The sequence below is a fragment of the Zootoca vivipara genome, chromosome 11, assembly GCF_965207765.1.
Source record: "Zootoca vivipara chromosome 11, rZooViv2.hap1.1, whole genome shotgun sequence".
Classification (NCBI taxonomy): Eukaryota; Metazoa; Chordata; class Lepidosauria; order Squamata; family Lacertidae; genus Zootoca; species Zootoca vivipara.
Genome location: NC_142594.1, coordinates 15242854 through 15260992, shown reverse-complemented (window position 1 = coordinate 15260992; position 18139 = coordinate 15242854). Strand labels below are relative to the sequence as shown.

Here is an 18139-nt window from a genome sequence, read left to right as displayed (position 1 = left end):
GAAGTAGCGCTGTCGCCATTTTGGAACTGGGCGGAGCATGCTCAGAAGTGACTTTTGATGCTGCTTTGCCCAGTTCCAAAATGGCCGCCGCGCCAGAAGTCGCACTGCAGCCATTTTGGAACTGGGCAGAGCAGCATCAAAAGTCGTTTCTGAGCATGCTCCGCCCAGTTCCAAAATGGCCACCGCGCCAGAATAAACCGGGGGGAAAACAAAAAAAATCAGTTTTTTCAGCTAGGAACAGCTGGAAAAACGGGGATTTCCCAGGGAATACGGGAGACTTGGCAGCTATGCTGTAAAGGTTGCCGATGGCCAAAGCATCTCTTGGGAGAGTCCCTTTAAACTAGTAAGATATGCAAGACATACCTATCGTAGGCTATACCAAATATATATTCAGATCATGTTTGGATTTGCTTATTCTTTTCGCTGCTCAGTCATCAGACAGTAATCCTCCCTATAAGAAGTGTGTGGATATATATAGGCTAACATGAAAAATGCACAATGATTTTCAAAGGCACATATCGGGTGTTAGACTCATTACAATGGATTACTGTCAGACTCTTTTGACATCACAAGGTAAACAAGTGTTGTCACAATGAATGAAGGCATGTTAAGACGAGGCTTGGGGAATAAACCTGCAAGCTCTTTTGGCCTTGAAAAGAAAGTAGAGCAATATCTCCAACACATTTTCCAATCAACTCGGTTGCATGCTGTTGTCATCCTATAGATGTATTCCATACCTTTTTTTTTTTTGCTGGCAGCCTTTAATTAGCGTGTCAATCACAACGGCAGTTTAAGAATCCCCCCCCCCCGATAGAATAAAGCAAGGTTCAATAGCATAAAGTCATGGGAAATGGCAAACTACTTTTAATGTGATGGAAAACTTTCCTCCTTGCCATTAAGAATCTGCCCTCCAACAGGTCAAACTATTTGCCCATCTAATTATACTCAGACTGGCAGTGGATCTCCAGATATCTTGGGCAGAGATCTTTCACATTGCCTGATCCTTTCGACTGGAAATGTATTGCACCTGAGATTTATGTGTGCAAAACATACTTTATATTGGAAGTTTGACAGCAAGAATCATTCAGTTTGTAACTTAAGGGTCAACTCTGTTATTGGTCAGGCAGCTAGCCAAGAGGAGGAGGAGGAAGGGAGGTGTTGCTTAGCAACCAGTGAAGGTGGCATGATCTTTAGTGAAGAGAAGCCTCAATTTTCCAGGGAAAGGGGCAAGGCTGGTGTATTTGGACAAATAGGGTACTACCCTGCAAACCTCAGTTTGCCCTCTGCTCCTTTTCTACTTAAAAACCCGCTCCTCAGTCTTGGTGTAGCCATTGCAAAACTCAGCAGGGAGAATGGGGGCAAAACTAGCATTCGTTAGCTCTGGCGCCACCTAGTGTTTACCTCCCTGCTTTCCACTCCAGCACTTTTATGTTGGGCGACTTTTGAAGATTTGCTGGTTGCTGGTAGATGTTTGTAGTTTCTTTTATTGCTTTATTTTTTAGATTTAGGGGTTAGTTTGACAGCCTTTTGATGACTAGTTTCCTATTGGAGCTCTTTATATTGGATCCTTTTGAAAGCTGGCTCTGATGAGACAGAGTTATGTGTTTTAATAAAACAATAAATAGATTGAGCCGGTTCCGTTTCTTTTCTAAACATGATTCTCAGTAAACTAATTATTGTGTTAATTATGGGAATGGATTTTATAATCACAGCAGCTCCTGCAGCAATCATAGCGTGGCCTGCAGAGCCGCAAACTTCACTAGTAATTATTTTGCAGGAGCGCATTAAAGGCAATGCTGAACAAATCTGCATACATTAGTAATTCCATCTCCCGCCCCATGTTTCTCGTATGACTTCTGTTTCAATGACTATGTTAATTGACAGCCAGAAGTAATGGAGAAGAAATGGCATGCACTCACTCTTTAAGCTGCATGTACTTCCATTTAAATTGGCAGTGTTTATTTATCTTTTTGTTGTTTTCGAATTGGCAGCAGAATTAAGCATTCTATGCTATGTTCATTTCCCATAGGTGCACGTTAACCGCAGCAAGACTTTGGTCTAGATGCCGCTGGGCACCAAATGCATCTCCCAGTTACCGAAGGGCAGCTTGACGCCTCTTGCTTGAGCTTCAGGTGAGCATAGCGAGGTTATTCCACTTACGGAAGCATCGCCTCTAGAGAACTAGCTTATGCTGATTCGTAGGGCCTGCCCACCCATGAGGCAAGGCAAGGTGACTGCCTCAGGCGGCAGGATCCACAGGGGCAGCAGATTCAGTATTCCTCCTCTACATTGGCCTCTTTGTGAATAGGTGCTGCTGGTCTTCTCCCACATCGATAGTCACTTACCCCTTCTTGACTGGCAATGCCATTTTGTGGTTCGCCTCAAGTGCCAAAATGTCTTGATTCATCCCTGCTGATCTGTCCCTTCTACAAGTGCTTTGTTGAATGGAGGCCAGAGGCTATTAACTTTCCATTTGCTGAGTTTCCCCATCTCTTAACTCCTCTTCCGTATCGCTCATTTACAGTGAGAACAAAACGCAGAGGAAACAACTGATACTTTCCTGATGTCCTGCCACCCACTGTTAATTTGGTCTTGCATAAACGTAGCAAATTAATAGTGCCCCTGACCAGGTTCTGCACTCACCAAAGGTTTAAAGAAATGCCAAAGCACTTGCAAGAAGCAGGGGGAAGAAATGAAGTCTCATTCTCGGGTGAGAAAAACTTTTTGAGAACTGGGGGAGGGGGCAGATATTGGCACAGGGCAGGAAGAAGAGCAGCGGGGAACTGGGTATAGTCTTCATCTCTCAGCCTGAGCAATGTTGTTGCTGAGAAAATCAGGAAAATTGGGTGCCATAGCCACTTCCACCTGCTCTTGTATTTACTGCAAAATGGCTCAGTGAGATTAAGCAACAAAAGCTTTGATTGAGACTGGGCAGAGGGACGGGGAGCATCGATTGTAATAGACACCGTATTACTTCTGAATTATCGTTCCATGATCATCTCTTTACCTGCACTCAGCTACATTAATCTCTTTTATATTAAGTGATAAAAGCAAACTAACTGAGGACACAACTATGTTTCTGAGGTGCTGGCTATTACAGAAATGGGATAAAAAAGCAGCTGCTAACATTTCCTTATTATAATGAGCACTGCCATTGTTTATTAAATTCGGAATCCCCTTAACTTTTTCTTCCACACAAGATGCTACACTGAGACTTTAAAGGTGTGAACCTAGCAGCCAACTAATATGGGCTGATGGGTCTTCGGGCCTCCCAGTAAAATATTTGAGGGGGCCGGGCCCCAAAGTTGATGGGCATTGCCATTCAAATGGTGTGCTTGCACCGTGTCATGTGGTCGATTATGCAGGGTGGGGCTTACCTGCCCCGCCCCCCACATTTTACCGTGTTTCCCCTTTTTTAATCCATAGTCAGAAAGTAAGCCATAGCAGGCTTTTAAAGCATTTGTTCAATATTAAACACCCCCTGAAAATAAGCCATACCTTCACGCAGCAGCGCCGCTCGCCTTGAGGCAGCGGGACCCAGCAGCAGCGCTGTCCTTGTCCTCCCGCTGCTGTTGCTGTTGCTACTGGGCCAGGCGGAGGCGAGGCCGCTGCTCGCCCCTGGGGGCTGCATGGCCCAAGGCTGAGCGGCGGCGGGAGGCCCGCGGGCGCTTCTGCACGGCTGGAGTGACGGGCGACGGCGGGAGCGCTGCTGGCCCCTTCCGCGCCGCCGGAGCGTCGTGGGCTGCATGGCCCAAGGCAGAGCGGTGTTGCGCCACCAGGGCAACAGGCAGCGGCGGGAGCACTGCTGGCCCCTTCTGCGCCGCCGGAGCACCCGGTGAGGAGGCCTGCCTCCCCAGCGCCCGGTACCGGCGGCTGCAGAGCGGAGCGTTCTGCCGCGCCGAGCGCTCGGAGCGCCCAGCAGCGCCTTGCAGAGCGCCGAACGCTCAGAGCGCCGCAGCAGCCTGGCCTCTTCCTGCCTGCCACCCCACCGCCCGGAACCGGCAAGGAGGAGAAAGGGGCGCCTGGGAAGGAGTCGGGAGGGCCCTTGCTGCATGATCCATGGGCACCCGGCTCCTTCCAAGCGCAGTGAACGCCGCGCCTCGCTTTGAGCAAGAGGCATGAAAGGGACGCGGCGGCAAGGGTGATGGCTGCGCGGGCGGCGGCTGCGTCACGTCTCCCGGCGGCCGTGGGGGCTCTCGGTGCTGCCTTGCCCGGGCCCCGCATTCCCCGGAGGCCGGCCTCATGCGGTGGGTGGAAGGCGCGCGGGTGGCCTGCCTAAGGCCGGGCGGGATCCCTCAGCCCTCCTCATCCTCATGCGTTTATTTCGCGAAACACGCCCCCCCCCCAAATAAAGCAGCAGGAACCTCGGAGCGGTTGGCAGGGGGTGGGGTGGGATTAAAAAAACCACGACAAAGGCATCACCGGGCGGAGCGCCGAGCCAGCGGCCTGGCCTCTTCCTGGCCATGCCAAGGAGGCCTGCCGCCCCACTGCCCGGAACCATAGGTACCATAAAAACATAATAAAACTAAGACATCCCCTGAAAATAAGACACCATGTGGTTTTTTGAGGGGAAAAAGTTATAAGACGGTGTCTTAAAAAGGGGGAAACACGGTATTAAAGTTGCCAGCCCTTGGTGTGAATATGCAATGTTAAGAGAGGAATCATCCACTATGCTCTGCAGTGTTGCTGGGGAACCTGTGTTGTTGGACTCGCCCTCCCATCTTCCTTAGCCTGTGGCCATGGTGGCTAAATTTGATGGGAGTTGGAGTCCAACAAGGCCACAGATTTTAAGTTACTTCCTCCACGGAAATCAGTTTCGTGGTTTTTAATTTTCTTGCTGCAGAGCAAAATTGCTGTATTTTTCCATTTCATCTTAATAGTATTCCTGCTTAATTATTTTCAAGTAACAAAATTAGTGCAGCGGGTAATTTAACATTTGAAGAAAAAGGATCTAATTTTGTACGCCATGGCTTAATTTAATTTTTTTTTTTAAAAAAAGAAACTTATTTTCCCCATGTTACACAATGCGTTTGCCAACCAGAACAGCTTCAAGTTCATCCAACCTGCAATTAGCATGTTTAATCACGACATAGTGAATTTGTGTGCAATTACATTATTTGTACAATTACAATGTTTCAGCATGTAGTAATAACATTTTTGCGTAGGATAGTGGCCAACCTGCAGGTGTAAATAAATAGGAGAGTGGATACTTTCCAGGCACTTGATAATCAGTCTGGATTTGCTGACAAAATTAAGGAATAAGATTATTTCAGATCCACAGCGATAAGTAAGAAGGGAAAAGAATTTGGCCAGCTGGAGCAGTTGCAACAACACATTCTGTGCTAATTCAGAAATAAAAATTGGATGTAGCATAAGCTTATTATCCAAGCTGCCAGTGAGAGACCAAAGCAGTTTGGTTTCTCAGTCGTTCTAATGGTTTTTTAAACTCCTGCTCATGGCAGAATCCTCTACGGGTGGCGCTGTGGGTTAAACCACAGAGCCTAGGGCTTGCCGATCAGAAGGTTGGCGGTTCGAATCCCTGCGAAGGGGTGAGCTCCCGTTGCTCTGTCCCAGCTCCTACGTACCTAGCAGTTTGAAAAAACACCAGTGCAAGTAGATAAATAGGTACCACTGCAGTGGGAAGGTAAACAGTGTTTCCGTGCACTCTGGGCTTCTGCCACAGTGTCCCGTTGCTCCAGAAGTGGTTTAGTCATGCTGGCCACATGACCTGGAAAGCTGTCTGTGGACAAATGCCAGCTCCCTTGGCCTGAAAGCGAGATGAGCGTTGCAACCCCATAGTCGCCTTTGACTGGGCTTAACTGTCCAGGGGTCCCTTTACCTTTTTACCTACACATCATTTCCTTGTTTATAGGACTACATGTTGGTGGGTTAAAGTCTGGCAACAGAAAGGGCAGCAAAAGCAAGCATAGCAATTTCTTGGAAGCACGCGAGATCTGAACTGTGAGTATATAGAGCATCCATTCCTGTCCCTAAGGCATAGCTGCCAAGTTATCCCTTTTTTAAAGGGATTTTCCCTTATGCTGAATAGGCTTCCTCGCGAGAAAAGGGAAAACTTGGCAGCTATGCCCTAAGGACTGTTCCAGACATTTAAATGGAGGTACAACCGAGGGATGAAGAAAGCACTCTCTCCCCTGCAGTGAATGACGGAAAGCTAGCTGGCAAAGGGACTGAGCAGAATTTGTTGATATGTTATATTTCTACCCAGGGCCATCTTAACCTTATTGAGTGCAGGGATTCCTCAGGTGCCCCCTACCCCACCCCCACCATCCAGGGAGCCCTGGCTGCCGCACCGATGGGAGGGGGCTGGAGGGGGTGTTTGTTCAGAGCCTCTTCCTCCTTTGCCGCCGCTGGATCCAAGCAGGCGGGCGCTCCCTCCAGGCTCCCACAGCCCTATAGAGAGGCTGGATTTGGCTCCCTCGCCTCGACAGAGGGTTAGCTGGTGAGGCAAGGAGCAGGGCGAGCGGGAGGGCAGCCAGGCTGTCTGGTGGGCATTGCGCCACCCAGCCTTGCCTTAGGCCCACCTTTCCTGCAAGGAGCTCAAGGTGGAAAACATCGTCTCCTGTCTCCCCGTTTTATCCTCCCAACAACTCAGTCAGCTTCCTGTCTGAGTGGGGACTACAAAACAAGACAACAAGACAGCTTCTGAGTAGGTAAGTGAGAACAGCGGGCTCACCACCAGCACCCCAGGGCAGTATATATAAATTGATTTAATAATTAAATGGTAAGAAGGGGTCCATCAGAAGAAAACTTCCCCTGGGGCTTACTCAGGCCTAAAACTAGTCCTGGGAAGCTGAGAATACGTGAGGTCCCTCTTTAACAAGCATTCAAGTTCCATTTTTAAAAAGAAGTAGTAGAAGAAATAAATAGTCTGGATTGGTTTTTAAGAGTTATCAATGCCTTTTTATTCAAACATTCAACTAAGAACACATATATTTTGCACATTAGACTTAAATGTGCTGCTACAAAAAGCACTTCTAGGCAATTTGTTTTGCACTATATGTATCATCACATAGATCTCACAGAAGCAGGTAAAATACGGATCTCTAATAAATTAATCATTACACCATGCCTGCAAATATAGAAAAACTTCTACATACAGCACTAATGGAAGAACAAGACCATGAATTACAAAACAATTTGTTAAAAGACACTGTAATAAACAAATTTAATAGAATGGATTAAACCTAGTGTGGGTCTGTTCAGCTTCACAAAAGTATTTACTGTAAAATTATGTCTGAATATTATGGACAAATTTCTGCTTATTACACACCTATATACTATTTTTTAGTGTAATCCCCCCATTTATACTCTGCTCAAGTGAAATTTGATAGTTTTTACATCTTTAGAAACACCAGTGGATGAATCAATACAGTAATCCTTACCTTAAATAGCCACACAGCATAAAAAAATACAACTCTAGGAGATATATACACACACATACACATGTGGAATTTCTTTAACTTCAATAGGCCTCTAAAATGACCTTGCTGATGTTTTAGCAATAAAATTTAATACAAACTGTCTTAGAAACTGTGTACAATCCCTCCACCCCAAGATAAAAAGAGAAAAGGATGATATGTGAATTACAATAGGATGGATTCAGACTAAATCACACTCGATGAACTTAGATCCCATTGAAATCATCACCCACTTTTCCCTTGATTTTAATGGTACCTAAGTAGAATTAACTTAGACTTGCCCCAGGGACCCAGTATTTTGTATATAACATTTTGGATGCTTCCAGGAAAAAATGGTGGATTAATGAGTGCACAACACTTAATTTACTAGTTAGTAAGAAAAAACAACTCCTCTTGCATAAGTAGAGTCCACCAATCCTGAATGTCTAATCTTCACAATGCATATAAAGCTACTTTTTTAACTTAATACCCACTGATCTAAACCTGGCCTTACTACAGCGATGGCTTAACTCCATTCACTTTAACTAATTTATAACAATATATGTTAGTAGTTTATGGGGCCCATTTTTAGCATTCAGTTATCAGCCAATGACATATCAACGTTGGACACAAAATGTCTAGTTTTGAAAAGCACCGGCTCTTTATTACAATCAAGGCTACAAAGAATTAACTACCACTTCTCCAGGTGTTCCTGGCAGTGGCTTCAGCCAGCTGGGCATTTTATCTATGGGATTACATGGTCTAATACCATCATGTCGCAAACATCCTTACAGTACAATCCTAGACACGTCTACTCAAAGGTCAGTCCCATAGAGTTCAAGGAGGCTTACTCCCAGAAAGCTGGGTATGGCGGTGACTAACCTTTGGCCTTCCAGATATTGTTGGACTCCATCTCTCACCAGCCCCCGGTCAGCATGGCCGATGGTCGTAGATTATGGGAGTTGTATTCCAGCAACATTTTGGAAGGCCGCAGGTTGGGCGACAATGCTGTAAACTGCACAACTAAGGAAAGCCTAGCGCAGTGAAGCATCAATTACAAGTCTTTGCCTAGTGAGTCAATCTCATCAAGCAGGAAGTCCATGTCCTCTCGGCTCACCTGGGGGCTGATAATGACCTGGCGGAAAAAGTTGACTTTGCCACGATGCGGCTGGTACCCCAACATCATGCTGCCTTTCTTCATCAATCTCTCTTTAATGATGGGCGCAACCTGAGGGAAAGAAGGAAGTCATATATTAAGGGTGACACTTTGCAAAGGGACTCAAGTTGGCAAGGAAGGGTCGAAATCCTTTAAAAGAAAATGAAATAAAAAGGGAGAATTATTTATTGAATTTATATACCGCCCCTACACCTGGAGGTCTCGGGGTGGTTCACCGGGAAGATTCCATATATATGTATAAAACCTTACATATGCTTGGTTTGATAAGAACCTGCAAGTTTGTACCGGCCTCCTTAAAATCTTGGGCTCTGCTTGCTTGCTCCACCAAATCTCTCCCTTCCACATTGCTTCTGCATATGGAATTCCGTCCCACAAACACATGCTGGCTGGCTGGCGAACCCAGAAACTGACCTCCCTCCCACACGCAGGGAGATGTGCACACTATGGTTTAGATAAAAGGAGGGGACTGCAACAAAGCAGCTAAAATTAACATTATAAAACAAGTTACAGGTAGGTAGCTGTGTTGGTCTGAGTCAAAGCAAAATAAAAAAATTCCTTCAGTAGCACCTTAAAGACCAACTAAGTTTTTTATTTTGGTATGAGCTTTCGTGTGCATGCACACTTCTTCAGATACACTTGAAACAGATGTATATACAGGGGGTGGGGGAATGGGTGATGGGCTGATGGGAGTGGTAAACCAGCAGTCGTTAACAGCCATCTACAGGTTTACCACTCCCACCAGCCCATCACCCATTCCCACCACCCACCCACCCACCCTCTGTATATACATAAGGGACTGACTTCTGTTTCAAGTGTATCTGAAGAAGTGTGCATGCACACGAAAGCTCATACCAAAATAAAAACTTAGTTGGTCTTTAAGGTGCTACTGAAGGAATTTTTTATTATAAAACAAGCGCAATAAAATATACATGGCACCCCTTTATGGATGGTAGCAGACATGTTCAAAAGCAAGAGGTGCTCACTGTTTAATACCCAACCCATTACGTTAGAAAACTCAAAATAGTTCACTGTGGATCTGCATTGTCACTGGCAGAAAATGACAATTTTGCAGTGAGCGGCTAGAACAGGCATCCCCAAACTGCGGCCCTCCAGATGTGTTGGCCTACAACTCCCATGATCCCTAGCTAGCAGGACCAGTGGTTGGGGAAGATGGGAATTGTAGTCCAAAACATCTGGAGGGCCGAAGTTTGGGGATGCCTGGCACCTTATTGGCACCAAGGTGAAGAACAAGTCTAGTGGCCACCAAGGAAGGATGGCAGTGTAAAATGTTTGAATATGCTGAAGTGGCTGAGTCTGACAAACGGTAAGAGAAAACGAAGATAAGGAATATAAGGAGGAAGGGATAATATTTATTGAATATTTTAAGAATATTTTAAGTATAGACAAATACATAGCGTAGCAGGTCTCAAGTAAATCCACCAGAGTTGAAATATATAAGAGTATTTACAGTAATAGATAACTGGATGATTAAAAAGATGTGGATTACATGGAGTAGCAGAAAAGCAAAGGAATAGGGGAAAGTGTGGAAGGGAAGTTATAAGGTATATGTATACATGCTGTATTTGGTACGAAGTTGCAAGTGGGGGAGGAGAGGGAGTAAAATATGCTCTGTTCCTGTTTTTGAAAATGCAAATAAAAATAGAATAAAAATTTTTCTGGTGCACCGCTTATTTTGTTATTACCTTTGTTTTTCTCAGTCAAAAGAATACACGCAAGCTATTCAGTTAGTTAATGTATCAAGAAAGAAATGTTGGATTAAAATGTATCACTTGAAAATGAGAAATACAAGGGTTAGATTCTGCTCCCTGATACAATCTTCAAAACAAGCAATGCTGCTTTAGACTGATGTGTGTCAATGAAAAAGAACAACTGGCCTTACAAGAAGTGTAGTTTTGGGAGTGGGGCATCGTATCCAATGGAATGTGACATTTCATAGTGGAGTCACCAATTTGGGCAGGTCTCTGCAATACACTGACTATAATGCCTGTTGGAGCACCGAACGACCCAAGGCTGCCTCAGCTGAGGACAGCTGGCCCAATTTGTAATGTCTGGTAAAGGTGGAAGATGACGACCAAGTGGCTGCCCTACAAATGTCCAACATGCGCCAGAACGTGATATGGATGGGGTAACTCAGGGCTCCCCAAACTAAGGCCCGGGGGCCGGATGCGGCCCAATCGCCTTCTAAATCCGGCCCAGGAATCAACATGTTTTTCATGAGTAGAATGTGTCCTTTTATTTAAAATGCATCTCTGGGTTATTTGTGGTGCCTGCCTGGTGTTTTTACATAAGTAGAATGTGTCCTTTTATTTAAAATGCATCTCTGGGTTATTTGTGGGGCGTATGAATTCGTTCATATATTTTTTTCAAAATATAGTCCGGCCCCCCCACAAGGTCTGAGGGACAGTGGACCGGCCCCCTGCTGAAAAAGTTTGCTGACCCCTGGGGTAACTTAAGGGAATCGTAAAGCCATGAAAATATAGGCCTTAATCCACCTCACTAAGGTTGCTTTCGAAACTTTAACCCCTATGGTAGATGGGTGAAATGATACAAATAATTTCACCACTAAAACAGCAAAGAGGTACACATATAAACACACAGCCTCTGATTTTCACCAAATAAACACTCAACTCCTTTTGCCACACTGGACCGGGAGGAGGTTTATAGAAATTTAGCCTTGAAAGTCTCCAACTGCCACACCGTGGACCGGGAGTGGGGGGGAAACAGAAGCTAGACACACACTCCCCTTGTCACAACTACCAACCAGGAAGATAAGGACGAGAGCAGGCACTCCCTTACTGCCAAAGCGAACTGGGAGACACTCAGTCAGGGCTCAATTTCAAAGGCAAATAGAAGCAGGCAGGCAGGGACGTTGCCCATGTTAAAACAGCAAACCAGCCGAGGAGGTAGCCAAGTCAGAGCAAGAGAATGCAAACGCCACATCAGCAGGCACACAATTAGCACACACACCAAAACGAAAGAAAGAAAGACAGTTGTGACCCCAGAAAAATGGTGGCAGCCTCTGAGGGATAGAAAAGGAGCACGCCAACAGAAGGCCGGTGCTCCTGAAGGCGGAAACGGCCATTGGCACTGTGGCGAGGGCACCAGTTCTGGAAAATTTATGCAGGTAAGTAAACAACTAAGGAATAAAAGAAGGGTGGCAAATAAGCAGAATGACCAAACGTAAAGAGCAAATGAAAGAGTTTGGTTTTTTTGTGGAAAAAAACACAACGCGTGGACAAAGAACTGTAAAACTAAAATGACAGAAAGGGAAATCTAAAGAAAAAAAGGAGGGTTCAGAAACTAGTAAAAAACTTAGGTGAGTGAGGAGAGCTGGGAGGAACATACTGTCTGCGTCTAGATAGGAGGAAGAACTGAGGGTTTAGCCCACTTCCCACAAGTCTTTGTTCCTGTCTAGTGTCTCGCGACATGGTGAACACCCATTCCATTGGATACGACGCCCCACAAACTAAAACTAGTATATAACTCAACCTTTCCCTTGTTCTTCACCAGGTTTACACAAACACACACAACCCAAGTTCACTTTACGAAGGCGACAAGCTGGTGGTAAATTATTCTGATACACTTTCCCTCATCGTGGCACAACTTTCAGATATAAATATTTCTGATAAGGAGGAAGGATTTCATGGAAGGAGAGGACACAGCACCTTCCATTTTGCAAATTAAGTCCAAAATAACACGTAGCACCATCCTACACATGTTCAGGTTTACTCGGAGGATACTGAGTTCATTGGGAACACGTCCAAGTGAGTGTGCTTTTAGGATTGCAGCTTCAGCATGTGAGCTCAGGCACGCTTACTTGAAAGTGTGTGCCATTCAAATAGGCGTTCAGAAAGAGAGTGTTGTTCATAACATAGGTGTTCCACAAATAATCATAGCACAGAAATTCACCCAAGAGTAGCCACATCTAGGTCTTCCCAAACTATGCTAGAAAACAAATACTTATTTGGAAAATAAATACTTGCCATATAACCTTCAAAAATACAGCCTCTTTTCAACCTGCTTTGGGCTCCTTCCTTGAAATTAGCAAATATACTGCCTGCTTTGATTTTGAAACTCATTTGCTGAACCTCAAAAAGGCAGTGTTAGAAGCTGCTGATCGATCGATACGATAAATATGATGATGCCTACCTTTAGTTAATAGCATTATTTCTCCTGCAACAAGATGCACTTCACTTGATAAAGCCCAGGCAATTAATTTTAATATAAATGTCAGAAAATTACTCAATATATTTCCCAACCTATCATATTGTACACACATCCCTCGCTATTTTAATATCTAATGTGTAAGAGAATGTTGGCTTGAAATCAATGTTAGATTCAAAAGATGGCATGTTTTCACCTGAATCTGCCTCTGCTCATTTCGATTTGCTTTTGCGCCAAGTCCTGCTTTTTTATTATAGGTGAACCCACTCTCTGGATATTAATTCACATCACAACATGACACAAGCACGAATCAATGAACACAAAATACAGAATGTGATACACGGCCTGAATTTTCATTTCATTTTCAAAAGAAAGAAAAAATACGAGAAAGAAAAAAAGAAAGAGAGAAAGCAGATATTGTTAATAAGACGTGTGTTGCAAAAGATCTAGGGATAGATTAGGAAAATGTATGGACAGGTGAAAATGATAATGAGAATTGTTGATACCTAATGGAATTCCTTTTGTCCCCTTAACCAGCCTTGTAGAAAAATTCACTAGACTCGGGGAAAAAAAATTTCCTACCATTTTTCTGTGCAGCCAGATGTGTCACTGGGCTGTTTGAACTGGTAAGCTACATCTCTAAAAGGAGTAAGAATAGCTATAACGTTCTCTCTTCAGATGATGAATGTAACTTAACCTTGTTTTTGTGTTTTATCCTAGACATGTTTGTAATAGTGCTGCTCAGTTCATAATCTCAATAGCTTGCTTTCTTCTTAAAAGATGTTCATATACAGAAGAATGGGGATTTGCATAAAGCAATGTTGTTGCACAACCTAAATACTACAGTACTTTAAATAAAGCCCATGTAAAAAACTGAAGTGGCTTGCCTAAGTTTCTTCCCCATGTCCTTGTTTTGAAATTTATAGGAACTTGGCCAAGCGAGGGTGGACCTAGGTCCAGGAACAGTAATTTATTCTTGACCTATTTTGAGCAGAAGCTTAAATTAATTTGAACTTGGGGACATTTCGCTGGCCTCCATGCCAAATCAGTCTAGTGCTTGAGGACAACCCTGTGGCATAGTGAAATTCTCAGGGGTAACAGTGGTAGATAAGTGCTCATCTTGTAGGATGTGCTTGGGAACTTTGCAAAGTGAAAAGATGAAAATGTTTGGGAGATTGCCAATACTTCCTTGCTCTTATGATTTTTATTTTAAAAAAGTATTATTTGGCTTTCCTCAGTCTTATCATTTGTGTATCAAAAATATATAGCATAATAAATGTGGAAAAACATCTACAACATGTGTTTCATTATTAGTGATCAATGTATGAGCTCTTTGTTTATGAATTGGTTTAAACAATTAGGAATAAGATGAAAAGGGGGGAGTGGCAGGTAGGGTGGGGTGTTTATGCTTCTATTATTCTACTCAGTATGTGTGAGGGGTTGTGTCAGCGTTCCTTGTATGAGTTGTCTTACTATTCACACGTTGTATGCATTGGATTTCTGTATTTTGATGTTTTGTTGGAAGCCGCCCAGAGTGGCTGGGGGAGCCCAGCCAGATGGGCGGGGTATAAATAATAAATTATTATTATTATTATTATTATTATTATTATTATTATTATTATTAGGTTTTCTCTCTCAATATATATCACTAATGTGATTAAAAAATTGTAGGCTCTGTAACACGATTTTTAAACATTGTGTTTAAGAGCTTACAAGTTCTGGAGTCTGCCACTAAAACACCTACGTCTCCTACCCAGGCTTCCTCAACCTTGGCCCTCCAGATGCTTTTGGCCTACAACTAAATTTAATTGAAATAAAGGGCAGTATTGTTTCAGAAAAAGCTGCAGCCCCCAGAAGACATTAGAGAATCAGGTGCAAAATACCAAATAATAGGTCTTGATTTCAGTGCTAGGAACTCATCACAACCGCAAAACAGGCCATCGTTTCACGGTGTTAAAAACTGCACCCTTCATTTACTGGCGTTAAAAAAAAATTATCAGTGAAATGTCACAAATACTTGGCTTGTTTATAGCTTTGTATTGTGAAATTGGTTGCAGATGAATGCAAAGGCTCCCCCCCCCCATCTCCAGCGGTAATTAAAACCAAACCCAGGTCATTTGTCAGCTGTCACCCCGACTGGGATAAACGAAATACCAAATGTTGGCACTCCCAATTGCAGCTTTGGTCCTTTTGCCAAAGCAGTCTGCAAAAACCCAAACATGTTTTTCTTTTGTCTAGAATTTGTTCTGGGCCCACATCCCTAAACCACTAATAAATTATTGCTGTGCATGAGAGCACCAGAGTTTCCCTTGCACTGCATCACCGTACAACAAAATGGAGAGATAAAGGCATTTGTCAAAATAATTGTAACGGCTTCCACATTCCTCAGAGCTACTGGATGTTATGAAGAGGAAGAAATAGATGCCTCCGTATTTGCCCTATCCGTTTCATTTATTGGGTTTCCCCCCGGCTTAGACATGTTTTGTCATAATTCCAAAGATGGCAGGTTCACCTCATTGACTTCACCACCAGGCACATAAGCCAGATGACTAGTCTAGTGCCATTGGTCTCTGTCTGCTACGATATGGAGAATTGTGGCCATGAAACATTGTGACCTGAAAGCAGACTTGAGAAAGACTGTGATTAGATAAACAGAAACTATGTAGGAAACCCAGGTTGTGAAATGCTAGGGCTGGAATCCAAAGCGATATTGCATAGGAGCGCCCGTCCTGCTGTATTCTCCTGCGGTGCCCAAAAGCAGCTAACAAAAGTCATGAGACTCTCTAGGACTTGGGAAAGGAAATTAGCAAAGCCCCATTAGGTGCACTGATGAGTTTCAATGTGTTCTGTATATATGGAATAAGATCAAGTAGCCCAGTGCTTTCTGGGAGCAGAAGACCGTCCTAGCTTGACTATTACAGAAACCAGGGACTAAATTCACATGTGCTCTATTGCTGAGCTATGGATCCTTCCCAGTCCTCAAGGCTTAACCGACAACATGGAACTAATGGTTTTAAAACAACTTGTTTAAACAATTTTTAAGAAGTTATGAAGCTTTCCCCTCATTTGTCATGCATTCCGGGGCGGGGACCCATGAAAAGCCATGAAGATGTAATGAACATTGTGCGGGGCTTGGCTACAGAAGGTTCAAATCCTGGTGGCGCCTCTGTTCTATTTATGTGCTTCCAGTTCTTTCTGAAGAAAGCTCTGGAAAGCACATGTGGAAGTAGCTTGTTGCTTGCTATTTATCTATTTGATTTGTATACCGCTGTTCATCCGTAGATCTCAGCATAAAGATACAAGATTAAAAACACAAAATACGTAATGAAAACCAGAAGAAAATAATAAATAATGATAAATAAAATAATAAGAAGATGATCTCGTTGGTGTTCCACAGCATAAAAACACAAAACACAGAATAAAAATCGAGCAAACCAGTAACACCCCTCGCACAACCACATTTAGAAGGCTATATAATTTCTCTTCCAGGTAAATAAAGCTGGGAGACAAGCCTGCTTCTAGCATTCTTTTAGTCATGCTATTAAGATCCCGAGGAGGAGGAAGGGGAGAAGAGAGATCTTGCTATTCTGCTGGCATGGCCCTCTTGTTCAGCCTCCATGAGATGTACAACTCTCTCTCTCTCTCTCTCATGAGGGACCCTGTGTGTTTTAGAACCATGGTTCTCCAGGCTTACAAAGGGAGCCTGCAAAGTAGAGAAGGCTCCTTGCTGTACACAGATGGCGTCCAACTGATGGAGAATGACAGAGGCAATTGGGGACGAGTGTGCTTACAAGGCAGGCTTAGGCAGTATGTGGACCGAGAACTCCCAGAAGTGCAAGCTGGATTTCGAAAGGGCAGAGGAACCAGAGACCAAATAGCAAACATGCGCTGGATTATGGAGAAAGCTAGAGAGTTCCAGAAAAACGTCTACTTCTGCTTCATTGACTATGCAAAAGCCTTTGACTGTGTCGACCACAGCAAACTATGGCAAGTTCTTAAAGAAATGGGAGTGCCTGATCACCTCATCTGTCTCCTGAGAAATCTCTATGTGGGACAAGAAGCTACAGTTAGAACTGGATATGGAACAACTGAGTGGTTCAAAATTGGGAAAGGAGTACGACAAGGTTGTATATTGTCTCCCTGCTTATTTAACTTATATGCAGAATTCATCATGCGAAAGGCTGGACTAGATGAATCCCAAGCCGGAATTAAGATTGCCGGAAGAAATATCAACAACCTCAGATATGCAGATGACACAACCTTGATGGCAGAAAGCGAGGAGGAATTAAAGAACCTTTTAATGAGGGTAAAAGAGGAGAGCGCAAAATATGGTCTGAAGCTCAACATCAAAAAAACCAAGATCATGGCCACTGGTCCCATCACCTCCTGGCAAATAGAAGGGGAAGAAATGGAGGCAGTGAGAGATTTTACCTTCTTGGGCTCCTTGATCACTGCAGATGGTGACAGCAGTCACGAAATTAAAAGACGCCTGCTTCTTGGGAGAAAAGCAATGACAAACCTAGACAGCATCTTAAAAAGCAGAGACATCACCTTGCCGACAAAGGTCCGTATAGTTAAAGCTATGGTTTTTCCAGTAGTGATGTATGGAAGTGAGAGCTGGACCATAAAGAAGGCTGATCGCCGAAGAATTGATGCTTTTGAATTATGGTGCTGGAGGAGACTCTTGAGAGTCCCATGGACTGCAAGAAGATCAAACCTATCCATTCTTAAGGAAATCAGCCCTGAGTGCTCCCTGGAAGGACAGATCGTGAAGCTGAGGCTCCAATACTTTGGCCACCTCATGAGAAGAGAAGAATCCTTGGAAAAGACCCTGATGTTGGGAAAGATTGAGGGCACTAGGAGAAGGGGACGTCAGAGGACAAGATGGTTGGACAGTATTCTCGAAGCTACCAACATGAGTTTGACCAAACTGCGGGAGGCAGTGGAAGACAGGAGTGCCTGGCGTGCTATGGTCCATGGGGTCACGAAGAGTCGGACACGACTAAACGACTAAACAACGTGCTTGCTCCCTTCTCCTACATGCAGAAAAGAAGGTATGTAGTAGGTAATAGCTACTGGCCAACATCTCATTCAGCGTGAAGGAGGAGCTTGAATACAAGCTCTAACCTCTATCTACTTCTTCCACACACTGGTTTTCATGCCACAATCACTCTTCCTATAATACGAGTAGCATTTAGCATTTAACGGGATTTATACACCACTTATTTATATACCACTGGTCCCATCACCTCCTGGCAAATAGAAGGGGAAGAAATGGAGGCAGTGAGAGATTTTACTTTCCTGGGCTCCTTGATCACTGCAGATGGCGACAGCAGTCACGAAATTAAGAGACGCCTGC

The 18139-nt window shown here is 44.0% G+C and overlaps 1 protein-coding gene across 4 annotated transcripts in view; it reads right to left on the bottom strand.

The window, feature by feature from the left end:
• Positions 1 to 6894: 6894 nt before the first annotated feature.
• GADL1 (GAD like acidic amino acid decarboxylase 1) overlaps positions 6895 to 18139 on the bottom strand; it is a 149891-nt gene continuing 138646 nt past the window's right edge. For all 4 annotated transcript variants that reach the window (XM_088654239.1, XM_035130372.3, XM_088654238.1 and 1 more), the window contains exon 15: positions 6895 to 8646. In XM_088654239.1, coding sequence (XP_088510365.1) covers positions 8473 to 8646 — 174 coding nt within the window. In that variant the 3' untranslated portion in view covers positions 6895 to 8472. The remainder of the gene's footprint in view (positions 8647 to 18139) is intronic.